The sequence below is a fragment of the Myiozetetes cayanensis genome, unplaced genomic scaffold, assembly GCF_022539395.1.
Source record: "Myiozetetes cayanensis isolate MyiCay16 unplaced genomic scaffold, myiCay2020 scf14, whole genome shotgun sequence".
Taxonomy (NCBI): Eukaryota; Metazoa; Chordata; class Aves; order Passeriformes; family Tyrannidae; genus Myiozetetes; species Myiozetetes cayanensis.
The window spans coordinates 7,704,573-7,725,958 of NW_026087048.1; the positions used below are offsets into that span (position 1 = coordinate 7,704,573).

General features: G+C 37.4%; 1 protein-coding gene across 1 annotated transcript in view; it reads right to left on the bottom strand.

Moving 5' to 3' along the window:
- Positions 1 to 21,386, bottom strand: part of UNC13C (unc-13 homolog C) — a 138,516-nt gene that overhangs the window by 39,831 nt on the left and 77,299 nt on the right. Inside the window, exons 18-21 of the mRNA XM_050309689.1 lie at positions 15,635 to 15,720; positions 1,671 to 1,797; positions 663 to 759; positions 90 to 233 (exon numbers count right to left, since the gene is read on the bottom strand). Coding sequence (XP_050165646.1) covers positions 90 to 233; positions 663 to 759; positions 1,671 to 1,797; positions 15,635 to 15,720 — 454 coding nt within the window. The remainder of the gene's footprint in view (positions 1 to 89; positions 234 to 662; positions 760 to 1,670; positions 1,798 to 15,634; positions 15,721 to 21,386) is intronic.

Sequence of the window (21,386 nt, forward strand, 5' to 3'; positions counted from 1 at the left end):
ACATTGGGACCACTTAGCTTTTTTAAGTACATGACAACACAATGTCATTCCCTCCAAAGCTTAGTTGAGGCACACTGATTTTAATTTACCTTTGCAAATCTTCTCATTAAGTGAGATAGTGCTTCTGGATTAGGACACTCCAGTTTCCTAATAATCTCAAAGCTTTGATTGAGCTGTGTGAAGACATCAACCACAGAACAAGAGAAGAGGGCATGATCTGACGTTTGCTGAAACTGGAAAGGAACATTCAAATGAGTTAATGTTTGTTCAAGGATCAAAACTGTATTAACTGATTCTTACACTTGAAATTCTTCCTAGAGTCGCAAAAAGTAATAAAGAAAAAATAATTTAAAGAAGTCTCACTGATAATACTGAGAAATGTGGCTTTTCATGTTTCTGTAACCTATTAAAACTAAAATCAAAATTCTCCTTCACGACATCATTATCACATCATAGGTCAGTGAAACCACAGATTAGAGTCTGTGGGGATTTAGACAGATAGAATTAGAGGAGGAATTTGTCTATAGGGTTATCTTCCAAAAACGGTTATCTTCTGAGGTCTAACAAGAATACTGTGGGACCAAATGGACTTCTGGTTTTGCAATACTAAATAACTGTCTTGATACTTTATTTATTCTTTTATTTAAAAAGTAAATGCTCACCCCATCTTTTTTGTCTCTTTCTAGTGCTCCATGAAGAAACTCCATTGAGACATCTTCATTTTCATCCAGCCACTGAATGACAAATGGTTCAAACCACCTGAAAATGAAAAGTAATTTTATAAAGTAGATATGTTGCATAAAGATCCTGAAAGGAGAGACGTCACACTACCCAACCGTTTGGCATCTCATGTCTTCATATCAATTCTTATTGCTAAAAAGTCTTAACAACCCTAGAAAAATGTTTGTCACCAAAGAATCTGTGGCTACCAAAAGGCTTTTTGGGCTTCAGTTTCACATACTGGTGTGCCTTAGTGATGTAAAATTAGCAGCAGCTAATCCTCTACCACGTGGAAGGCACCTGTCTTGTCAATACTGGCTTCTTGTTAACATTAAATAACATGCATAAAACTCTGTTTTAGTAAAACATCAGCTGTGTTTTATTTTTCTTTAGTTCATTAAAAAAATTTAATGTAATAAGAGGCCTCAAACCATCTCAGCAAATCAGCACACTTGCAGAAGAATAAGGAATGAGATTAAGGATAGCTCATATAAAATGACAGGACTGAATGTATTTATTGCAGGGGTAGAGATGAAAATGAAAGCAGCAGCTGAATATTAACCCAAGGTAGTAAGAATCATTTCAGTAGAGTATCCCATTAGCATTGTATCTTCATCCAGATTTGGGTATGAGACAAATGCAGGGGCCTGTAACAGTGTTGCTGTTCCCACATCTCCCACCTTCCTCAGACATTTTATGACCAAAATATTTTGTCATTTATGAAGACCTGCAGTAACAACAGTTGGATGAAGTCTATGAAATAGCTGATTGCACATTTAACATCTGGACTACTTCACTTGATAGAATGAAGAATTAAAGAATGTGCAAAAAGTAGAGTTGTCAGTGCTACACAACTTGAGGTCTTGCACAAACCTGAGCATAAATATTTGACCAAAATAAACCTTGTACTGAGGCCAAACTCATGGAAGACTTTCTGATCCAGCACTTACAGAGAGTATTCAGGCACTGCATCCTTGAAAGTGGAGAGTTCTCGCACATATTCATTATAAAACCATTTCACTTTGAAGTGCAAATTCATATAATCTGTGCTTTTGCATAACCGCTGCTTTTCATGTTCTGTAGGAGAAGGAATGGAGAAAAGCACTTAATAACATTCTAAGAGTAAATAACATTCCTGTACCTCAGTGCATTGGTGACATAATAACACAGGAGCTGCATTTTAAAGCATGATTGGCTTGATTTTTTAGAGTTAGTAGTACCCACAGTTTCAATTTTTGGGTTCAGGAAAAACAAACAAAACCAAAGACCAGACCACAAATGAGGTTTTTTACCTCTCTTCAGTGCAGTGAGAAACATCCCCATAAATTTGCTGACTTCCCATTCTTTAGATTCTTTGGCTGTTACAAAATGGTTAAGAAGCTGTCAGGTGTCAAGTGAGACAAAACACAACAGGTTGTGTAGTAGCCATATGAAATAAGAGCTATAAATGCCAGTTCCATATGAATCTGCAAATCGTGCATTGGCAAATGGACTGCATTTATCAGAGTTGAGAAAAAAAAAGAGGAGACAATTCCACAGTCCTACAGCCATCTGATTTATGGCACAAGTAGAAAAGCTGGCTTAATAAAATGCTTTTGAAGTTTCTCGAATGGACTTCACCTTCTCACTCTCCTCCTGTTTTCAACATACTGGATATGCAGATGGTCATGGGTGACAGGGGCTACCTGTAACCACTTCCTGCAATTTTTAAAGTCTGATTTAATTTTTTGGAATGAATGTCCATCTTTCTTCCAGGATTATGACCCTAATTTTAGCTTATACACTCTGTAGCCTCCACCCAGCCACTTCACACCTGGGCTATCCATCTCTTTGCTCCATTAGCTAACAGGCACTTTATCCTTCCTCAAATCTTTCATGTCCTTCTCCCAGTGCATGAACCCATGGATCCACAAATCTTGGGCCATAATAGTCATACCTTTCCTTACTGTGCACAGCTTCCTAAAATCTCCACAGATCTCATCTGTTTGAGGTGTCATATCACTTGCACATTCTTCCCTAAGAAAAAGACCAATTTCTTTTCCCAGTTCCCTTAAAAAGCAACCTGATACAGATGCTTAGCAGGAGTGATGTTCTTGTGTAAATAGTATGTATTAAGAACTTACCTCTTTCAAACCTCCTTTTTGATCCTTACTTCTGCTTGCTTTGCAGCACTGTATTACACAAATTTTTCATATATATTTGGATGTGAACCTAATTTTCTGTAACAGCAGGAGCATCCCATCCTCTGCCATACAACTGAATATACCATTTGATTCTCTGTCAGTATGTGAATTACACATTCTGTGCTTTTCAGATCTGACCAGGCACATTAAAAGGCAATGTTTAGTTTTATTACTATGCCAAATCAGCAGTCCACTAATATCACCATGGCATACGAGAAGTGTTTCAGAAGCATATTATTATGCAGTGAATTACTAAGTTTTGTGCAAATCAGCTTATGAAGTACCCCTGTGGGCTCTTATTGCCTTTTTAACATTGTGGGAGCATTTTCATCTTCACTGCCTTTTCATCAGTAAATCAGTTTCTGTCTAAATATTGCATTTATTCATCTTCATGCTACTTGAGAGTACTACAAATTCTGCCCAGCATAATCTCATTAGTTATTAGCCTTAAACAGAACCACAGGGAGAAAGAGAAAGGTATGTGCTGCTCTCATGGTTCATACTTCTGACAGACCTGAGGAAACATTTTTGTTTGTTTTTGGGTAGAAAGTTTTCCACAACTTATAACTGTAGAAAGCTAAAGGACCAAATGTTTGCGGAATAAGAGGTAGCTCTTACAAGGTAGACCAGCCTTTCGTTGAGAACAGTTGTCTTATTGCTATGAAATTCCTTGCACATCTACTGCTTAAGTCATTATTAAAAATCTGAATTACATTGCATCCCAAAAGAGTGGAATTTCTGAAATGAATAGCATTTTGTTTTCATTCAAGCATTGCATGAATGGGTTATTATATTATGCAATGTAACTTAAAAATATTTGCTATGGTATCACAATCCAAGCAAATGTTTATTTCAATTTTAAAAATGAGCTGCTGCCATTTATGGGCAAACTTGTCCAGGAGGGTACAACTTATACAACACCATTCATTGATATTTTCTTTTTTAAGTTAAAATTTATAAAACATTAGAAATGAGCACAAAAGTCATTCATGAATAATTGAGCTTTTTTCTTCAGGCTGTTATACCCTGTACGGAATATTTAAAGAGCCTCCTAGGAGTGAAAAATGCATCCTCAGTTCCCAATATTAATGAATGAGAACATCAGCAAACACTTCACATGACCTACAAAGTAGCTTAGTATCCATGCATATTACCTCTTCAGTTTATTTGAACCAAAGAACAGAGAAAAAGGCTCCCATGTGAGTTAGCCCATGACAATTCTAACTGGAATATGAATGAGTTTATCCACAGTAACCATGGATTTTGGTCACAAAACAGCAACATCACTGTAGGTGTTCTGAATTTAGGTTAGGACCAATGGATTGCTTTCTTAATTTCTGAAAAACTGGCACAAGTTAATGCCAATGTGAGACACCAGAGGATACATGTATGCATTTTGGAGATCTGTGCCTTTTCTCCTGGAGGAAAAGCTGGTGCCATGTTTCCCTATACAGATATACCAGTTTGGGACTTTCTGGAAAAGAGATTTAGTAACTGCACCATACAACTCTTTAAAAAAAAAAGTCCACTCTTGCTTTGTAAAATTATTATAACACTGAGTCAGTCAGTCTGGAACTAAAGCTGCCAATTGTGTGCAAATGTGCTTGGGAGAGATGATGACAGAAATACCTGAACTTTCTCATAATCGATTCTAGATAATGAAATCTCAGTATAGCAAACCTAATGTTATTAATCTTCTTTATTTTCTGCTGCTCATTTTATGAGACATTCCTGGTAGTGCAGCACATTTTTATAAGCATCTATTAATCTACTGAGTTCCATAAAGAGGGCATTTTCAGTTCCCACTGGCATATCCTCTATTACTGTATCGTGCATTGATGAAAAAAACACTGGTAAGATTTTTGTAAACTGTAACATCTCTAAACTTTAGGGGGGCAAAAAACTGTGCAAGGGGCACTTTAGCTGCTTTTATGCATTGAGTTCTAGTAACTTTTTTACAGCATTGACTGCACTGTGGGGAGGGTTCCATATCTCCTCAGGGGTCATGCTGTAATGCACACGTGCTTTCCTCGGGCTTGCAGTAACAGGCACTGGAGCTGCAGCCAGGAGGAAAACTGTGGAGAGTTGTTCCCTCTCAGTGGTACAAATTACAGTGACAGTAACACCTTTAAGAAGACTTTCAGTAAGCAACAGTGCTGAGAAAAAAAAAAAAATCTGTTCAAGTGTTGTTTGTATAACCAAGAAAGAAGAAAGTTGTTTGTTTTTTTTTTTTTTTTAAAGGCTGTTAAGTGGAATAAATGTATATAATTAATATATACAAATATGTTTGGTGTGTAATGATATCAGCTACAGACCTGGTGACACTGTATCTTGCAAATAATCCAACTGTAGGCACCTGTTCTTTTACAGAAAAAATCTGTATAGAGACATAACAGGAAGGACTGTAACCCAAGGTACTTTCCTCCCAGGCCTGTGACCAAGCAACAGTACTTTGGAATCACATTTGATTTCTTGCTCATTTTCCCAGCAATTGTTAAAGAAAGCTGAGAAGATTTTCTTAAAGCAACAAATAGAAGTCATAATGATGACTTATTAAGCAGAAATAACTACATAACACTAAAGACATAATGACATTTAACAAACTGGAATACAATCTTGCTCATATAGAATTATTTTTTCTTTTTAACCTTGAGGTAATAACATCACTCTGCATTTCCATGTAATTTCTGATATGAATTAGATGCTAAAAAAGGAAAACAGGGTAATCCAACAACCTTCATAGAAGATGAACATGTTAAATATTCAGATAATCAATTTGATATTTTGTTCAACTCCAATTTTTCCTTATTCGGGTACAAAAAACTCAGAGACTTTTTTTTTTTTACAGAAGTTTCTTAGCCACTGTTTTCTTTAACAATGTACAGTTAAACTGCTTGAAGGATTCTAATGAGATGGTTTTAAAGTATACTTCAAATCTTTATGAACAAGAACTGCCAGGAAATTAGTCTGTAAAAAAAATGAACAAATTGACTAGTTACAAATAAATATATATCTAACACAAAAAGCTTTTCCAGTTTTCAGGCTTTATAGATAATGTTGCAGGGATTAATAACTACTACAAAGAATATTGATGTGTAGCAAATTAATTATATCACAACCAGTTGGTTTGACTGGCATACATACTATTACCCTACAGTTTATTAAAACAGAAATGATTGAAACCAAGCAGATGGGAATTGTGTTTGGATTAACTGCAAATTTTCACATCAAAACTCAGCCGTTATTTTCAGCCATTGCAACATAATCCCACATTATTTGCAATAATTACTTGTCAATTGTTCTAGAGACTACCAGCTGCATATTTTATCTATTTATTTCAGAACTGCTGTTTCAGAAAACCCGCTATCTCCAAACTTTCAGTCGTATAATTGGGAAGTGAAGGTGTGACACAAACTGAGTATGGCTACTGGAAAAAAGCTGCTGTAAGGGATGATATTGATTGAGAATGAATTGTTATCCCTCCCTCTGCATCACTGTGGAAACATTACACCTGTATGGCACACATATGTTTTGGATAAAAGTAGGAGTTAATGTTTAGTGTATCTGATCCCAATGCACCTTCCCTACAGTACTGGAGGGGTTGCTCTGCCACTGCCTAATTAATGTGGGTATTATGCTTGTAGTGCTCTTGGCTTAATCCCTGTACCACTGAAATAACCATAAAGGCCCTGTTTGAATGTAACATAGTGGATCAGGGCACAAATGAAATAAAACTTAAAGTGCCGAACTGATTTACGAGAAGGAAACATTGCATTCTACCAGACATCCCAGGATCCTTCTACTTTGCTAAAGGCAAATGGAAGTCACTGGTTATTAACTGAAATACAGAACAGAACACAACTAATTGACAATTATGGATAATTTGCATTGATTTTGTTAATGTGAAATACTACTGGCCTTTCTGAAAGGGCTCTTCATGTCAAGATACATATAATGAACCAAAAAACTTACTTCTAATTTACTACTAAAACACATTGTAATTCTCCTTTTAAAATATACACTGTGTCTTTCATAACAGTTTCTACATATTCAATCTTTTGTCTACATTTGCTTGGAAGTTTTCATCAAAATATCTTGGAATACTTTACAAAGGTAATGGATCACACCTTGAACAACTGATTAGGTTGTTCAAATGGTGATTAAGCTGTGGAAATGGGAAACCAGGGTATAGGGAGACCAAGGGAATTTTTTAAGAGAACATGGATAAATTATGAAAGGCTGTGCAGATCTTGAAGATTTCTTAACCATGGAGTCATATTCCCTCCCTGGATAGGAGGAGCTACTGGAGAGGGTCCAGTGGAGGCCACAAAGACTATGAGAGGCCTGAAGCATCTCTGGGATGCTGAGCCTGTTTAGGCTAAAGAAGAAAAGACTAAAAGAGGCTCTCATTAATGCACATAAATATCTCAAAGGTGGGTGTCAAGAGCACGGTGCCAGACTCTGTTCAGTGGTGCCCAGCAACAGGCCATAAAATAAAACACAAGAACTTCCACCTCAACACAAGGAAGAACTTTACACTGAGGGTGGCAAAGCACTAGAACAGGTTGCCCAGGGAGGTCATGGAATCTCTCTCTGGAGACATTCAAAACCCACCTGGACACTTTCCTATGTCACTTGCAGGTGACCCTGCCTTGGAAGAGGGGGTGAATTGATCTCCAGAGGTCCCTTCTTAACGATTCTGTGATTCTGTGACAGAAACCAGGGAAGGAAGGCAGACTGTCTTATACTGAATGGTGATAAAAAAATGGATTTGATGTTCTTTTTTGTCTTCTTGCCTGCAGTGGAAGTGGGCTAATAATCCTTGACTTAATGCAGCACATTTTAAAAGCTGATATGACATTGCCCTTTATATTCAAGAAGGAGCTCTCAAAGCAAGAGGTCATTTGCTCAGACTGCTCTACTTTGCTTCACGTTTCACAGCAGATCAAAAGAGTTCAGGGTCATCTGCTTGGAGCCTGAAAAGGCAGAGCTGTACCTGGTTTCCTGGGAGAGGTTAATGTCTCATGGGAACTTCAAGGGCATCAAATACCAATGTTATACACTACCTAGGGGAAGCAACAGGTAATATCATGAGGGATGTGTGAATCTGCTGCAAACAACCATCTTCTACTCAAAATGTTGCATTTGCCATTTTTTACCTACTGTGTTATATTGACTACATGTTTCAAATTACTTTAGGCAAATTAACTTTGGTATCTCTTTAATGTTACTTAGTTGCTTCCCCCTACTTTTTACTCCTTATTACTCCCATTAGTCTCATCAATTAATTAACTACTTCCAAAGCCAAATACTTCCAGAAAAGTTCCAGAAATTGGAGGGGTTATCACCAAAAGGGCAATTCCAGATGCAAAATGTGCAGCTTGATTAATCATAAACTTGCTTGGTTCTGCTTTCCACTACGACAAACTTACTGCAAGTAACTTAATAAGATCAACCTCAGTATAAATTTTAGCCTTCAATATCACATCAGAGTGAAATTTATGAACCATAATACTAAACAGATAATAATAGTCAAAGAACAAACACTCAGAGACAAAATTCCATCTCAGGATTTATATGGCTACTATTGATTACAAAGGGAAATCAGCACTTGCTCCCAGTGACTGAAATAATCTGAATTGTGCTTTTTTTACTGTTGATGGAATTCTTGCTTTGTATATTTATTGACCATGGAAAGTGTAAGAAAATGGAAGCTATGAATGGAGCAGAAGAAATGGTCCATCCTATCTGATATGACATCTATGATGATGATTAAAGCCTTGGTTGTGAAGAATATGATGGAGATTTCAACATCTATTCAAAGTAATCACATAATCAGAGAGTAATAAAAGAGAAAAAGTGATGCTGGTATAGGAATCCAATTTATATTGATTAGGCTTTCATAAACTTCTAATATGTATAAATATTACAATATAAATAGAGAATATATGCTGCATCCCTGGGAGTGTTCAAGGCCATGTTTCATTAGGCCCTGAGCAATCTGGTCTATTCAGTGTCATCTCTGTCCACAGCAGGTGGGTTGGAATGGGCTGGTTTTTAATGTCCTTTCCAACCCAAATCATTCAATGAATTTATGATTTGATATTATAATGCTTGAATCTGGGATCGAAAACAGAATAAAGGTAACAAAGACTGTTTGACAGCATTGGACCTTAACTACTGAATACTCAGCTTGCATCTTCAGTGTAATGTTTATGACATATTTCTTCCACTTACTGTTTCATTTTTAAAAATGTATCTTTTCATGAAGGAAACACTTAGACCTGATTCTCTGCTCTTTGCCTCATCACAAGCGTGCAAAGTGAGCACAAAACCTTACCAAATAAGCACAGTAGCATTTTATAAGCAATTAGAATGAAGTACAGAACAGGAACAATCAGGCAGCAAGATAAATGGGAGGCTGTGCTTTAATACTTACCTGGGTTGTATCTGCCTCTGCCTGGAAAGCCAAAACCACAGAGGTGTTCTCTAATTCCTACCCAGCAAATTGTGTGTAAAGCTTATTAAAAGATAATGTGGAAACAAGCAGTTTTAATGGATTTATCCTATTCCCCTGGGGGTGCTGGAACCAGTATCTAATGTTTAGTTCAGAACTAATGCACTTGCCTATAAGGGGAAATTTCCCTCAGGATCTATAGGAGGAAGAACAATAGTGAATCTCCAAAAGTGGAACAATCCTGAAAGTAAAAGACTGAGTCTTCAACCTAATGAAACAGAGACTAGGAGAACACCTGCTGGGTGAGGAAATCTTTCAAGACATGTCTTAGTAGGAATGGCCAAGATTAAAAATAGCGTGCAGGTTGCTTATTATTTTTAATTTTCTTTTACTGAAGTGTTTTATTCTAGTTGATAAAGAAAAATATATAGTTTTAGGAAAGCTCTTATTGGTTACTGTTTCTCAAAGGAAATAAATTCAAAACAGAAGTGGATTCACTCTGTGATTAGCTCATGGAGTGCAGGTTTCACTGCTACTGTGTGAGCACTCTACAGACATAAGGGGAAGAAACCCCTCAAACAAAGAAAAGGATGAAAGTTTCCCTCAACCAGCAGATGCAGAACTGCACTAAACAATGCAGGTCGTTTAAGGGACTTTCTGTGGGGGCAAAATCACGTTTTTGCCACATAATTATTTCAGACAAAAGATATAACTCCAACTTTTGTAAAAATGTGAGATGCGATGAATGGTATCATCTCTAAAGAACAGTAATCAAATACACGAAGAAAGAAGCAGCAAAATATTCTTCTGGTACCTAATAAACTACAGAGAAAGTCTTGCCTGGCCCTGCTGCTGTAGGGGACATACAGCCCCTCTATGTGAACAGAACACTTCTTCCTTCAGCTCACTGGTTTGTGGAAGTGACAGGGCCAGGTGAGCTATAAATAAGCCATATTTATTAATCAATGTAGGGTTCATTTAAAGCACCATTTAGAGTCTTATAACTTATCTAGCATGGTAGTACTAGTATAAGTAATAAAAACTAACAAAAAGTTGTCTTGCTCACAATTAGACAATGTTCAGGAAAAGTTTATACACAGATGTTTTACAATAAGTGACTGCCTGGGTAAGAGCTAATAATAGTGTTTAAGAACAAGTTTAATAGTCACTGCTTTAAAAAAAGAATAAAGAAGGGTAGAGCTTTCATTATTAAATATATGGGACAATATGCATTACTAGTATTGAGTGACAAGTTTAAGACTGAAGTCAGGCATTCACTGATGCCCTACATTTTTTCTTTTAGCGTCTGGCACCATTTATACACCTACAGTCAGAAATGAAGCTTTAACTCTAAGATTACTGCAGACTTGTAATGCAGTAGCACTCACTGCTCTGACTGTGGTTTAATATGTGAAATCCAAGAAAATGGGTTAGAGAACAAGGAAATGATAGATATAGTGGGCACCTCCCCAAGTGCAAGGTTGTGCCATACCAGAGATTGCTGAGGTAGTTCCAAGTAAGATGACACATTGCTACAGCACAACACGGTGCCGTGAAGAAGTATTAGCTTAGCCCCTGGGAACAGTTCTATCCACTTCATTTGTCTTAATTATCAGGTCTAATTAACTCCAACAAATAGTGCCATTTGGTATGGTTACAATGCTTCATAGGCAAGCCTGGAGATCGCTGTGTTGCACACAATAGGTGTGGCTTCTCATACTGGCAAAGCTCAGCTGCCCAGGATGTGCAGTGTGGAGCTGCTCTTATTAACATGGTTGTCTGTTATGCTGACCACAGAAACTCCTAACTCCCCTCTTCCTCCAACTGTATTAACATTCTGTCTTATTATCTGCCAAAGGAAAGTTTAATTCCAGTTTTAATCCCCTTGCCTTTGCCTTTAGAGACTCTGAATCGCCATGAGACTGCATATTCCTCAGGTCTCCGAAAAAGCAAGGATGCAATACGTTTGTTCAAGTGTGCCAGTGCAGAAATCAGTCTGACTAAATGAAAAAGGTTTCATATTGTGATAGCAATGACACCCCTGCATTCTGGTGGATGCTGCCTTCTTGACCCTTCCAAAACCTCAGTCTCACCTCCCCAGATCTACTCTGCAGCCTCCCTCTAAGCTAAGGCTAAGTGCTATTTAGAAAGGGGTACTTTGTAAATTTGGAGTGAAAATAGACATGAAATATGCCACCAAATGGCGTGACCTTTCTCTGGGCAGCATTAGCCTTTTTGGTTTTTTTCTATGCTGTCTCTGTGCTCAACATCATCTCACAGACCTGCCTCTTCTCTTTCAAATCACTTTATCAGTTTTTGCCATGGAAGAAATATCTGTCAGAGAAATAGGGAAATGATGTCTACTTATGCACTGGGGACAAGAGCAAACTTCAAAAGCAAAACTGTGTTAAACGCATACAATGGAGGAATGATTTTTTTGTTCTTTTATTTTTATAAGGCCTTCAGACTCTCAGCTTTGCAGGACTGAGACTGTCTATTGCTGTATTTACACAGCAGCTAATTAATTTCTGGCTGGATTCTGCTCTTGACTTCTGGCTACTACCAGAATTAGATTATCATAATAACAGCAATTAGGATGTTCTCCTTCCAACAGACTGGATAGCTTCAGACACTTGATCTGACCTATTCAAAAGTTGAACATTAGAAGATCTGAAAATGACATTTCTGAGGATAAAGAATAAAAAAGATACTTTGCAACTGTGTGTCTAATTACAGCTCATTACTCTCTCATCACCTTTTATCCTTTGCATCTTCATACTTGTAAAGGAAAAGATTTCCCGCCATATGAAGTTGATAACAAATCACTTGCACTGCTGATGAAATTTTCTCTCTGTTCTCATTTGTTTGTAACATAAATGCAGAATAATTGGGGGATTGGACAGTACAAAAATATTACCATGCTATAAAATCAGACATGCTTGTGTAAACTGAATGCCAAACAACAACGTATCTGTCATGCAAATCACCAATGCTTCTTGTATAACCTGTAAAGAAGAAAAAAACCTCAAAGGGACCAAATCTAATGAAGTCAGTTTTCAAAGAGAAACCTGTGATACCTTCTCCATGCAAAATCTATACATGAGAACAATCCCAAGCTCCTTAGATCAGAAAAGAATAACTGGTGTGAACTCAATTTGTTACAGTTTGCCTAAAACTATTAACACTATGTAAAGGCTAAACATTTTCATTAACTTAAACTGGAAGAAAATCTGGAATGAAATTATGAACTTGATATCAGAATTTAGTACAGTTTTGTTTCCAAGGCATGTAAGCTTGGCACAGTGTAGCTCTGATCTCGGCAGCTGTGGAGACCTGAGCTGTGCTTTGGGATGTCCCTTCCTCCCTCACCAAAAGAGTGACAGCAGCCACCCATCCTGTCACATGCCAATATTCTGCCTTGGTATTCACAGACACACACAGCTGCTTTGCTTTTCTCCAGCAAAAGGCCACTGCTCTGGAAGCTGCATCTCCGTGTCGCAGCAGCAGCTTCCCAGCTGGACTGTCCTGGGCACGGATCAGGTAGAAGAGCGGGCAGCAGGGTGTGATGCTGCTGGTGCCGGGCTCCCAGGGCTGCTGACTCCTTCTGCAGAGGAGGTGACAGCACTGCTGGAGAGCAGCAACTCTGCCCAGCAGCAGCTGCAGCTCCTCACATCCCCTGCGAGGCATCCAGCTCTACAGGGAGGGGCTGAACAGCCATTCTGAGCACTCAGGGAAAAGGAAAGTGGATGCTCCAGTATTGGTCTTCTGTTAGAGAATGGAGATACGATGTGCTTATTTTCTGAAATGAAGCTGATGGGTGTGGCTGCACTAGATGGGTAAAACCAGAAACAGTATCTTGGATGAGCTAATTTAATCTTTTTTAACACGTGAGCAATCCTTTTGCAAACAATGTTGGACTAGTTCATTGCTTCTTGATTAGATGCAGAAAGGAATCAACTTTGTAACACAAAATATGCTGCTTCAGGAGATTAATAGTAAATTGGATCAGGGAAAGATTGCAATCACAGCCCTGGACACCATGTAGGAACAGATGGTAGCCTATGTTAATAACTTGGAAGGCGAGAGTGGCAGGGCAGAATGGAATGCATTTTAATGAACTCCATTAAAATCAGGAGGACCAACTGTGGCCATATTTAAGGTCTTGCTTCTAATCTTATAGAATTCAAAGCAAAAAGTTATATTGCCATTATCAACTGAGTTAAACTCAGTTTCTAGAATATCTAATGTAAGAATCAATGATTTAAAAGCCAGCAGAGCTGGGGAGAGAAACAGCATGCTGATCCATATTTTGTGACTGGATTTATTGAGTTTCCTGTTTAGGAATGAAACCATAGAGGGTGAAATTGTGTATATTTATAATAATTTATACTAATTTCAATTTTCATTAATTATTGTTTATACACAGGAACTTTTTCACTATTGATTCTGGGATTTACTTAGAATTTCTAATGACAAGAATGGCATTTACTCTACTCAGAAAGACAGTATCCACAGCAACACAGAGATGAGATCGTATTCAGGGTCAGATTTGGAATAGACAGAAAGAGTCAAGTGCCTCCCAACGAATCCTCTATATCACTCTCTGCAGAATTAGGATTAATGTTAATATTTTTTTGAAGTCCTGATTCAGCCCAACCACCTACACTTTATATACTGTATGATTAACTCTTCCTCAAGAGCTTCCTGTTCTATTCTTTACAACCAAGAAACAAACTATGGCTTGATCTGAAGCCACCTTTTGAGTGATCAGCATGCTCTGCTTAGCAAATAGAGTGAATTATGTTCTGTGAATTATCCTGTTGCAGTACAGGATGTTTATAGTTCAACGACTAAAGCACTACGAGCGTTGGGGTGCTCAGGGATGTCCTGTGCAGTCTGTAACTGCTGTCACTACTCCTTCAAGGTTATGGAAACACGGCAAGGAGTGGCTATTGGAAATTCTTAGTAATCTGTGCTAACTGTATGTAGATCCAATCCTGACACTGAGTTGCTGAACAGCAATTTTCTAGTAGCTGTTCTCCAAATAGGAGGTTGTTACACCAGCAATATGTTCCAACCTGTAACAGTGGCTTTCATTTGGTTTTGATGCTTCTCAGCTCTCGGAAGCTTTTGCCTTCATCGATCACTCTCAGAGAATAATCTCCTGCCTGACATCAGCTTTCTCAGACTTCTGCTTCTGATTCACTCTGACATGACTACAGAACATCACTTTCAAACATTAGTTTGAACATCTCTTCCCCTTTCCACGTCTTAGATTTCTCATGTTCTGTTGTCATTCTACATATTATAATTACCTTCCTTCCTTTCTTCCTTTTTCCTCTACTGTGTTTAGTATTCAAATATTATAATTAACAAAATAAAGTAACACAACAGCAGATGAACAAAACAGTTCTTCCATCAATAGACAGTATAGTCATTCAACTTTTTTCTACTTTTCTTTGTCATTATAAAAATCTACCATATCATCAAAGCACCACTATGAAAGACATTCTGGACAAAATAATATAGAAATGATCTTCAAGTATTCATTTTGTTTAATCTTTCATGTCTGTTGAATTGCATTGTTTTTTAAGTCCAACCGCGTACTTTTTCCCCACCCTGTCCGACTTGCTCTGTAATTAGTAGCAGACTTGACTAAAGAAAATGGCAGTTTCATGCAGGTATTTTTACTTGGTTTTCTGCATTAACCACATTTTAATGAGTGGCTTTGAAGCTGTTAGTTGAAGACTATCTGCTGTACTGAAAAAAATGTATATTTTAGTAATGGTTAACCACAGTAATATCCTCGGGGATAAAATGAAACTGCATTTGATTCTGTTGGAACTAGAATGAATACAACCTCCTCTTGAGCACAAAAAGATTTAATTATAGTGTGCGCTTTCTCCATAATTTCATTCTGTAAATGTTTCTTACAGCCGGATTAGCAATTTTCAGCTAGTAAGAAAATATGAAGTGTCTACAATGCTCTCCAGCAAGGATATTTGTGGTTCTTTGGACCCTTACGATTTTTGACAGAACTAGGTAATAAGAAATAGCATTTCAAGTCACAGTTCTTTTGTCCACAGATGACCTTATATAGTCACAGTGCAATGATTTCCTTCCTTTCCAACACTTCTTTTTCATTAATCTGTGAAGCATCTTACACAAGTAGTCCAGAAAGCTCTTACCACACACAGAAATCTGATGCCAGGTGTCACACTGGAAATGAGTCTTAGTGAACTCTCTAGTGTAATTAATAGTTTGTTCTAATTACCTTCCAGAGCATATTTCATATCCTGGGCAAACAGAGTCCACATGATTTCAGCACTGATTTTCCCCATGTTCAACTCTTGAGGGAACCTGCAATCAATCACATTACATCAGTTCACCTGCTGTTAGAAATTATCCTTACAGCTGCACAGCAGAAAGGCAAATATTTCCACAAAATAATTCCTCTAGTATGCACTTACTTAGTACTTTATGTTTTGTACAATTACATAAACCATCCAATCTTCAAAGTCAAACTTCTTCAGTGCAGAGGCCTGGGTAAATAATTAGTTGAATGTTGCACAAATTCCCTCACATGACATTTTAAATCAAGAAACATGTATCTATCTTGCAGATGACTCTCGACTAAATCAGATGGTTTATGAAAAATCTGATACAGCTGGCTCAGATGTTTAGAGCTACAGGTTTCCCTAACTCCCTTATTACACTGGAAAACAGTGAAGCTGTCTGTGAAGCTATATTGGTTTTTACTAGTTAAATCCAATTCACTGTCTGAAGACTTCCACCTTGAAGTATGGATAAAGGACTAAAGAAGATAACAGTAGTGAAATGCAGATTTTGATTCAGAATTTTAGTTTTGGTCTTATGCTTCATGTCATCTTTGAGAAACAGTCCTTTTTAGACACGTTCTACTGTTATCAATTCAGTATTTTTTCCACAGCTTTTTCATAGATCCCATCTGTTCCTTATTCTGTGTAAAAGAAAAGCTTTAATCTTTCAGTTACCATCTTCACTGTTTGCTATGAGAAAAAAGCTGACATTTAAGTGATAGACACTATGTTTTTTGTCACATTTTAAAGGAGAGCTATTTGTCTTAAAAAAAAAAAGGCTGTTCTTAACGCAGGTGTGGGATGTTCTCAGAGCACAGAAGCAGACCAAGCCAGGTCATGCAGATGAAGAGCAGAAAGTACATCACAGAATCTCTGAGTGTTAGAGCAGTTTGTTTACAGCACAGGGGGCAGTGAGAGCCACATGAATACACTGGGATCACCTAAAGTAAGGAAATTATCATATTCATGAGAAAATACACAGAGTCTGTGACTTTTGCCTTGAGTTTATTACAACATTTTACGTGAGCAGAGAATTTGATCCAAAGTATTTTCACGTTTTATTAAAGCACTAAAGAGATTCAGAAAATATTCTGTAATGATTTTTGTAAAAGTGTAAGAATTTTTAAAGCTCTTGCTGACAAAGAAAGAGTGAGAATTATGCGCAACTTTATAGTGGTAGCAGCATGATCTAATTAATGTATACTTTCTAGGCACATATTTGACCCTGATCTTATCTGCACAGAAAAAGTACTTAAACAGCTCATTAGCTCAGTCACTTTAATAGGAGGCAATTGCTATCTCAGTTCACTGAGCCTTCTTTGTGCTAATGGCTGCTCAGCTAAAGAACTCTGTATTAATTCTGTTAACATAAAATTAATTGCTGCTCAAAAGCTGAAATGCATCTCAGCTGTCTTTGTTTCTTCACGTTCAGTCCAGTCTGAGTGCTCCCTCAGCACTAGACTTGAACTTTGGCAGTGTTGCTCTGAGGAAGTATTTGGCAGCTGATTTAATATTGACACTGTCTTTTGACCATAATGCAAAGCTGGCCATAAAACAAGGCTGGGTCTGATAAAAATGCATTTGTTTGATTAGTGGGATATATATGTGTATGCATTTTAATTTGTGAAAACACATGCACACACATAAACTTCAATTGTCTGTGTTGTATAAATTACTGTAGTTCAACACAGTGTCCTGGAGTCATCCTACCTGACTTCACTTAGGCTAAGTCTAAAATCGATGATAGACTTTTTCTTTTCCAACTATTTCAGACTTTGGTCCCTAAGCAGCAAAATATCAGACAAATTCCCCATGCAAAACTCTACAAATTGCATTTTCTAATCTTTGTAAGCCACGTATTATCACATTTCTCAGCACAGAAAAAGGACGACCAGGAGAGTGTTCTTTCTTTTTGCTCCTGATACTGTTATTTCTGTCCCTTAGGCCAAAATTTTCCCAATTTCTATGTCATTCTTAGAACAATACTACAAAATCTGAGTTTATCCAAAACAGTTAGGTTGCCCCTACATAATGATATCCATGTATTTCCAAAACTACTAAACTGCATATAAAAGGCAGACACTTCTGGATGTCTTCTCTCTACTGATTTTAATGAAGCCAAAAATTAGGGAAAACTGTTCTCACTGGCAAGTTCTAACAAAGGGTTATATACAAAACCACAGATCAATGGAATGAACTCGGCTTAAATGACAGTGAAAAGAATCAATGTATAAGCAAAACACCCCCAAAGCTTTTATCCCAGATAGTGCTGCATGTCTCCAGTTCAACCCTGAAATACGAAAATCCTATCATGACAATTAAAAGTGCTTTTTCTTAATTTGTGCTCTCAGATCTTCCAGTGTGCTACATTTTGAGAATATCAAAGTCCCTGAACCTCAGAGGCACATTGTCAGAATAGCTCATATTCCGTCCTTGGATGGTTCAATCTCATCCAGGTACTAAATCTCACTGCTCTTATGAGTAAATACATTAATTTTTGTCCTGAGCTTGCAGCAAGAGGTTAGATCACACCATCTGTGGAGTGCTGGCCACAGTCACTGCTTCACTAATCCTTAAGACAAAAGTTCTATCTGATTTTGGAAAACATGTATTCTATTTAAACTGTGAGCAAAGAGTTCATTTATTCTTACTTTTTGTACTCTATTCTCCATCTAGCCAAAGTTTTCATTTTTAAATAAAGTAACATTCCTTTTCTTGGAGAAAACATAACACATAAGACAGATACTTTGTACTACAAAATTATTAGTCTATATAACTAACCTGGTCTTACAGTACTACAAGAGCACAGGACAGTGTATGTTGTGAAAAACCAGAGTACGGCTTTGTTTCACAGGATAATGTTCACAAGTTCAACAAAAGAAGTGATATTCATGTGTTTTCACAGAATAAAGTGTAACTGATAATGGAAAATATTACCGAATCGAGACACAAAACACGTCAGATTCACTTTTCACCATCCACGAAACATTCTAGTCAGCCTGACACAGCCCAGTTCCTGACACAGTGTACTCTGACTTTTTTCACTTCTTTCCACAATTTTTTTTTTCCCACTGACGTACCTTTCACAACTGGCTGACTCACAGGTTGCTGTTTCTGCAATATAAGTTACTATCCTTTACTTCACAGCTTTATCAAACACCCAAGCTGCTGAAGCATGAGGAAATCTGCTCCCAAAGATGTCACGACCCAGTACATTCCATACTGTGGAATGGGGAGGGAGTGTGTGGAACACAGTGTGATCACAGAGAAAACAGATCCTCGCATTGCAAAGATCTAAGGAGCAGTGAAGAACAAACTGAAAAGTCCCACTAGAGCTGTCTTGTTTCTTAAATTTGTACCACAATAACAACTTGACTATTCTGAGTATATATGCCAAAAAAAAAAAAAAAAAAAAAAAGTGCAGAGGCGCAAAGTTTAGATTTTCCTTTCAAAATGCACAAGCATATTTCAGTTGAAGATTTTGGTTTTGATTTGTTGTTCCTTTTATTAGAATAACTCTTTATTTGGATAGCAATTTCTGCTGTCTCACAGCCCACACAATGTATATTTACAAGTAACAGGAAGCTCTAGATTTGCTTGTGAATCAGATTTCAAGCACATTTTACATTGTTCAACTACTTGAATGAGAATTTCACACCTTAAAAACCAGACCATGTTTTCCCCCTCAAACCTGTCGAGTTTCTTATGCCATGTAAGAACTGCAGGTTGTTCCCACACTCCCACTGGATGGTCTGATCTGGTCTGTCAGTGGCTGCAGTGCTTGCTGAGGCGATCATGTCATGTTTCATTTGGATTCATAATCTGATACAGTTCAAACTACTGTATCACAGCATAATTTTTGCCTCTAAGGTAGATATAAAAATAGAGTTTCCAAAAATGGTTGAGGAAAAGAATTGTGAGCAATATTATAAAATTGTGAAAACTCCTATTAGAATGCTTGGAGCTCTCCTGAGGATCTTCAGTTACCTCATTTCCAAAATAGATTTCAAATCGATGTAGGCCTGAATATTCCACTGAGACACTCATGGCCATGTATTCCTGATTAAGGAATCATAGTTTTGCAATATTCTTATGTATTCAGCTTATATTTCCCTTTCATCCATTTTAATCTATTTTCTTTTCTGGGGTAAGCCAACAGGAAGAGGCTGTCATTTGTTCTCAATAGTTTTTACATGCTCCTTTTGGTTTAGGAGAAGCTTTTTTTAAAAAAAAGGTATCCAAAGCAACTGCACAGTTTTTCAATTTTTTTACTCTCACAGTTTCTTCATCTTTTGCTCCTCATGTCTCCTACTTCTCAAAGACATGTTATTCCCTGTGCTCACTCTTCCACTTACAAAGTAACAGTGAAAATGGGAGAGAAGTCAGAGACACCAGCTCTCTCCCTTAATCTGTCCCAATTCCGTCCACTCCTGATTCTCTTTTCACATCTTCCACAGTCACTCAGCTGTACTTTAGGGAACCTCCTAATCCCCTTAGAAGAACTGTGTTATTTATCCCTTTACTTTCGCCCTCACATTTGTATAAAAATATAGCCAGAATAATTTTTAAAGATAATTAACCCCCAGTTACACTTGTTTAATTTCAACAAAGAGACTGAAATGAAACACAAGTGTTTATTGGTTTCAGTTACGTGTTTTATAGTAAGTGTATTTGTTATGCAGCTGTCAGATAAAAAATTAATGGAGGAACCTCACACTAAATTGTAAAAATGGAGTAAACAGAAAAAGTGTTTTCTTTCCTCTGTAGGGTAAAAACTTATTCCTTAATAAGGTCAGTTTAGGAAATGACTGAACAAAGAGATGCTTATTATCCAGAACTAAAACAATCCTTCATTTGTTTAAAGGAAGGAATCAGAAGGCAAAGAAATATCTTCCAACTGCTGGTTATCACCAGGAGGTTTCTTTGTTGATTATACTTTGAGTCCATAAATAGTGTGGTATCTTTTATCAACAAATAAACACATCTCAGTGTGCAGAGTGCCTTCAGTATCTACCCTATGGTGGCTGAAAGAAACACACTTATTCCTGCTCCCCTTCAGACCATTCAGTTAAATGCAACCACAGACACCTCTATTTCTTGTTCTGTCACAATACAGATGTAGGTTTCAATTTAACTTTAGCATAAGTCATTACAGCCAGACTGTGCCCAGATTTTCTACAGTCCCTCTGTAAAATAGCTCCGAAGACCTAAAGGAGCTGAACCATTTCCCTGGGGCCTCTTCATGTCGCATTTCAATTAGTGCTACATCAGTTTCTGCAGCTGTAAGATGTGAAACATGTTCCTTTGCACTCCTATATATTTTGTGTTCAAACACAGCACTCTGTCTCCTCCTTCTATATTTATTGATTGGCTCTCTCTTTTCTACTACTGCATCAGCCTTAAGTTATTTGACCTGTCTTGGTTATTGATTGTACCTCCCTCATCCCTTACATCTTCAATTCTGAGTAGTCAACTTCCATCTCTAGCATATTGCTCTCCATTTTATAAATTTCCAAGTCAGTGTGGCTAGGCTTTCTCCCTAGCCAATTGTAAATTTGGAGAGGGTCTTTTTGTGAAGTTCATTATTCTGTTACAAATAAATCCCTAAAACTCATGCCTAAAAGACTCTCAGTGTGATTTGAACACCATGTGCATCAAGGTACTATAATAACATTAATGCTATCACAC